Genomic DNA, 6,008 nt, shown 5'->3' on the forward strand with positions numbered 1-6,008 from the left:
ATTCCCAGCAGTTTGAACAGATAGCTCTTTTGGTCTTTTATGAAGATGACGAGAAATCATAAGAATTCACACAGCAAGAAAAGCCTCTGGCACTGCTCAACCTTCTATTGATTTCCTCTTTAGAAGGGGCTGCAGCCTGGTGTTGTGCTCTGAGTCCTATAGGGCAGGATCCTAGAGTCCTTCACCTCTTCCCTTTCTATTCCCTATTCCTCAAAAACAGCAGCAAGAATCTTTTTACTGTTGTTGCTTTGGGTGGTTCTTATTTTTATTTTTTATTTTTAAAGATTTTACTTACTGATTTTTAGAGAAAGGAGAGAAAGGCAGGGTGGGGGCAGTGGAGGGAAGGAGCAGGAAGCATTAACTCATTGCCTCCTGTATGTGCCTTGACCCCGCAATCCTGGGGCTCCGAACCAGCAAGCTCAGCATTCCAAGTCAGTGTTCCATCCACCGCGCCACCGCAGGTCAGGCGTTCTGGGTGGCTTTTAAATCAGCTCAGTGGGAATACTTAGTCTTTGCTACAAAGAAATCAGTCGGTGAGAACAACATAGTGGCTCAATCTGGACGAGGCACACCCTGCCAGAAGATGCGTCAGTTTTTCCGAAGCACAGCAGATGTTGGCGGAGACTGGTGTGGTTGCCATGTGCCCAGAAGGCCCTGGGTTTTCTGTGTCAGAGAGCGCTCACCCTGTTTCATTTGTGTTTTATGCAGATACCTCAGCAATGGAAATGGGAATTAGACACAAAATAGTAAAGTATATTGTCAAAATAAAGAGAGAACACTGTTTTCTTCTCTCTCCCAGGAGGACGTGTTGATTCTGTCCTTCTTCGTTTCCGAGGAGCACGGCTTCTTGCTTCAGGACAGCTTCCCCCTGCCTGCCGCCTACCAGTCTCTTCTGGGAATGGAAGTGCCCCACTATTACTTCACAAGAAAGGTGCGAGTCCCCTGAGCACCGGGTGGCGTCCTCGGGCCCCTCTCCTGGGGGACTCAGGTCTCCAGGCGCTGGAGTCGGGTGCCTCTGTTCCCTGCTCCTTAGACAACGCAGACCATCTCCTCTAATTGGTCCCCTGAAATCCAGCAAATGTGGGGTCTCCTGTGTTAGGAGAATCACGAGGCGTGGATTTATTCTCAAGACAGACATTCCTGTGCTAAGGAGGAGAGTCATGGTGTCACTCGGTGTCTGCCCACTGTGTCCCCTGTGGACACTACATCCTGCAGCTTTCCTGCCTTTTTAAAATTCTAGATGCATTTTTTAAATTACATATTCCTATATCCACTGTAGAAAATTTAGAAGCTACAGATAAAGAAATAAAGACCCAAGATGATGCAAATCTCCATACACCCATTCCCCAGAGATATAGTCACTATGAACTGACCGGCATGTGGCTTTTTTGAGGTTCCTGTACTAACCTACATTTGTGCGTGTTATATACATGTACACACGTGCTCAGGACCCAATGTGGCCACTTTGGACAAGTTACTTGTTTTCCCTGGGACTTGGTCTCCTCAGCTCCATGGCCCCTTCATCTCTGGACGTCCTGTGACAAGCTGCGTGCATGCCTATGGTCCTGAGACTGCTGAGACTGCACGGGTCATGGTACAAGTGATCAAAACGACAAATCTGGGTGCAGTCGGTTCACATGTCCCTAAAAATACCACGATGATGAATAGTGAATGGGTTGACATTTACTTGTGTTTAGTAGAATGATCTTTGTGAAGATTGGAAATATGCTCATGTGACTCCCAAATTCCAGAATCCCTGTGCTCTGCTGATAGGTTTTCTCCGTCCTCAGTCGCTTATTTGAAATAGATTAGTTTCACCAGACTAGCATTTTTCTGAGTTTCATTAGTTACTGATTCTTAAGCATTTCATCTCTCTTTGATTTGAGAACTCAGAAAGTTGTGAGAGACATTTAAGTTCTCTCTAGTGTTTTCCCTTGATGTTTTCACATTATGGGCTTTGATTTCTCCTACACGTTTATTCACTCTTGCTCTCATTTCTTGTCTTCTCTCTGCCACTCTCCTAGTTGAATGTATGATACGGTGTAAAATAGTTGCCCGCTTGTTCTCTGTCACCTTAACTGCTTTTTTCTCATGGTCTTTATTTTAAGCTATAGATAGCTGTGTGACAGTACTTCCCACCTCACCTGTATGCCCTCCTTAACCAGGTTTATCAGGGACATGACACCCATCAGTTCCTCATGGGTAGCAGCACGCCCATGTCAGCTCTCGTCCTGGTCATATGGCATGAACAGGCTGTCACCTGATGTTTGTAGTACAAGAAATAGATTCCTACATTTGCAATATAGGAAGTATTACTAATTTGATTTTAAGGTTCTTGTGATGAATGGCCATAAAGCCTTATATTTCTTTAAATCTGCCCTTCTTCTGATTACTGACCTGTTCTTTCATTCTTTGGCCACGTCCCAGAGGTTTTCATCTGCATACTTGAGAGTCAGCAGCCCTGGGTCCCCAGCAGCCCCACGTGGCCGCTGCAGGTAGCTCAGTCCCTCCCTCTGTACGAGAGCGGGTGCAACGCTGGGGCAGGCGGCAGGCGGAGCAGGGCCCTCGGTTGCTCGTGCTCCTGAGAGAGTTCCCAAGTGTGCACACAGGACAGGGCTCTGATTAGATCATAGCAGGGCTGATGGACATCGGGTCCTGCCTTGTAACTGTTAAACCACCGTAGTCAGCAGGGCCCAGTTGTTTGTTGTACACACAGTCTTCTGAAGGTTTCCCACTCCATACAAAATCAGTCCAAACTTCAACCTTCTGTCTGGTTGTGAACCAGCCTAACACAGCCATGAATCCTGAATTAAGCTGCCCTAGACCTTGGGTTGCCTGAGGGCCTTTGCTTATTGCTTTGCCCTGTGCCTAGAAGGGTCTTGCCATCCACACGTGGGTCTGACACATGCTACCAGTGTCTCAAGGCCCCATTCAAGCACTCCCTGAAGCTGGGGACCACGGGTGAACTTGAGAAGCAACTGTGAGACGGAAGCACTGCTGGAAACTGAGCTGGAGGCAGATGGTGGAGGCCAGCCTTGTAGAAGTCACGGAGTAGCAGCAGATTCAAGGACCAGTGCCGAGGCACTGGGCCCCGGGAGGGGGGATCACGACCCTCCTTTACATGGGGGGGGCGGGGACGTTTGTGCACACCAGAGAAACAGAGTGTGCACAAAGAAAGAAGCAGACAACGCAGAAGACAGCGTGGTACGTGTGGGCTCCAGCCCGGAGGAGAGCGGGTGGGTGAGAGCGGTGTCCAGTGGTCAAGAGGGAAGCCAGTATCTGAGGGGGCTGGTCCTCTCGGCAGGTTGCATGTCAAGGTGCCAGGTATAAGAAGCCTTGGCAGCACACTGAAATCAGGCTCGTGTTCAGACGTTCTTTCTCTCCACACCCATTTGGGGAGCTCTGTGCTAGGCTCACAGAACTTCGCAGAAAAACCCGTGAGGGCACTCCACTCATCCAGGTTATCATTTTGGAAAATTCCACCTGAAATCATGATGGCGTTACTTCATTTTAAGACCTTGCACATGTGTGTGTGTGTGTGACTTGATAGTAAAAACTTTCTAGTTTACTGAAGAAACCTGGGAGGTGGGGGTTTTCACAACCACTTTATAACCGCCGAAAAGCTGATGTTTGGGAATCAGAGGCTGACAAACGAGTTCCTGTGCAGGGACTGCCTTTGCTTATCTGCTCTCTGAAACCAGAGCCAAAAGCTGTGATTTCAAATGAGGAGCGAGTTCTGCCGCATTTGTAGGGGCCTCTTGCTCACTGTCCGCATCGGCCTGCAGAGGGTCCCCATAGCTGACGTATGATGAAGAGGCCTCACGTAGGCATTAGCTTTACATGAACTCACAGGTAACAGAGCCCTTTCTCATTCAGCCTGGAGAAGCAGACAGAGAGGACCGGCTGGATCTGGGGCACCATGGCATCCCCCAGATGGTGGGCAGGAGGCCCCTGCGGGACTTCGTGGGGCTGGAGGACTGTGACAAGCCCACCCGGAATGCCATGCTCAACTTTAGCTTCTTCATCGCTGTCGGAGACATGGACGAAGCTTTCAAATCCATCAAACTCATCAAAAGGTGAGAATTCTGTTCACAGAGGTGTCAAAGGGATGTGCACACTCTTAGAGTACTTTCTCTGCGTCTGTTCCCGGGGACTTCTGGGTGAGACTCTAAGAATCATTAACTCTTCTGTGACTCTGTCCTGCTGTGGTGTTATGATCTTTTCTCCCTCAATGAAGTACCAGTGCTCATACAGGTGCCAGGACGCACCTGGCACGTCGCACTGCAGAGCATTGAGTTTTGGAGTAGCGAGCTGGGCGTAGGGAGCAGGGGAGCCTGGCTCTCCACCTCTGCAGTGCTTGGCGCTTCTTGGGCTGTTATTTGGTTGTTTTAATTCATTTTATAGTGTTCCAGGCAATTCCTACTCAAAAGTTCTGCAGTTTCTAAATATTTGTAATACGCTCTCTCGGGAATAATGGCTACTAACCAAAAAGGGGTTTGATAACAAACACTCAAAACAGTACAGCAAAAACTCAATTAAAATTGCTCTAAACGAGTTCCAATCAAAGGCTACCTAAAAGTAGCTTCCTCTCTGCTCCTGAGAGAATTCAGCAGCTCTTCCCAGGAGCATCTTATGGGTTTTAATCTTGAAAGGGTAGGAAAATTATTAAAGAATGATACTAAAGTGGGAAGAGACATTAAGTTGCCTGGAATGAGGTCCCCCCCATCACCAGGCAGCGATGGTTTCTGTAACACGGAAACACCTTTCAAACTAGCATGTGTCGCTGGTCCCTTGTCTATTTTTAACACAGGCCAAACCTTGTTCCAGTTGGGAGGGCCTTTTCAACACTGGCCATGTGGACAGGAGGGCTCTTAGTTTGGGAAGTGAACCAGGGTGGCCAGATGGCACGGCCCCGCCTTTCCTGGTCACTTTCCATTTACTATAAACACAATCACAGACCATAATCAATCACATGACCAACTTTAAAACTTTAATGAATATTTATATAGTCATATACATATTATTAAAATTATACATCTTAAATATTCCATTATTTTTAAAAAACACATTTATTTTTAGCATATTATTTGGGGGAAAACCCATTGTAGGAAAGAAGCTCAAAGGGAGGAAGCTCAAACCTAAATGTTCCCATGAGCATCCTGGTTGTGGGACAGGAATCTGTTTCTACACTGACTGCTGACTTTATTATAGATGATCAGAATACAAATGCTTTAAATCATTCTCAATTGCTGTATGTTTTTAAAGCACCAACTCCAATCCACCATTTGTTCTGACTCCTGGGGCGATAGAGGCTTTGAATTCCAGACTGGTCATCTCACTTTTCTGGAAGTTTCAAAGCAACAGAGCTAAAGTTTCGTGGGGGTGAGCCTAGTGATAGGGTCTTACCCTGGCTCTGCGTGGCACCCGCCAGCACCCAGTATCGGTTTCCTGGGCCAGAGATCGGCGACAGTGATTCCACTTCCAGGTCACATGAGCTCAAGCAGCGCAGCTATTAGAGGACTGTCCTTATAGGTCGTCAGGCAGTCCTGGTCCCAGGTCCTTGGGACAGGTTTTAAATGTTCTCTCTTCAGCCTGGGGAGTTATGTCCTATTCACCTCTCACAGGGTTAGGAGCTAGGTGGTTTGGAATCCGTGTAGCATTGTGAAGGCATAGCCCACTGAGCATTTGGCTAAAGATAGGCTAAATATTTTATAGGGAAAAAAGTGACGCTATCTCTGAATTTCTTCAAACAAATAGACTCTTCCCCTCTTACTCTGCTAATTGTGGGCCTGCCACTGTGGCCACAGTGTGCAGAGTCTGGGAACATGTGCTTCTGAGGCTCAGCTGACTAGAAACATGAATAAGGGCAGGAGTACCCCAAAGTTACACTCCCACCAGATCCTTAAAAATGTCTCAACCCTTCTGTTACTGCTAGCCCCAAAAATCACAAAAAATAGACCAAATACTTTATACCACATGGCAGTGTCGGTAGATGCAACACACATTTT

General features: G+C 47.4%; 1 protein-coding gene across 7 annotated transcripts in view; it reads left to right on the plus strand.

Annotated features, from left to right (window-relative positions):
• The window catches only part of IFT140 (intraflagellar transport 140), a 108,901-nt gene that overhangs the window by 55,607 nt on the left and 47,286 nt on the right, over positions 1–6,008 (plus strand). For all 7 annotated transcript variants that reach the window (XM_066382964.1, XM_066382965.1, XM_066382960.1 and 4 more), the window contains exons 17-18: positions 800–931; positions 3,877–4,076. In XM_066382964.1, the coding sequence (XP_066239061.1) occupies positions 800–931; positions 3,877–4,076 (332 nt within the window). The remainder of the gene's footprint in view (positions 1–799; positions 932–3,876; positions 4,077–6,008) is intronic.

This window comes from Saccopteryx leptura, chromosome 4 (assembly GCF_036850995.1).
Source record: "Saccopteryx leptura isolate mSacLep1 chromosome 4, mSacLep1_pri_phased_curated, whole genome shotgun sequence".
Lineage (NCBI taxonomy): Eukaryota > Metazoa > Chordata > Mammalia > Chiroptera > Emballonuridae > Saccopteryx > Saccopteryx leptura.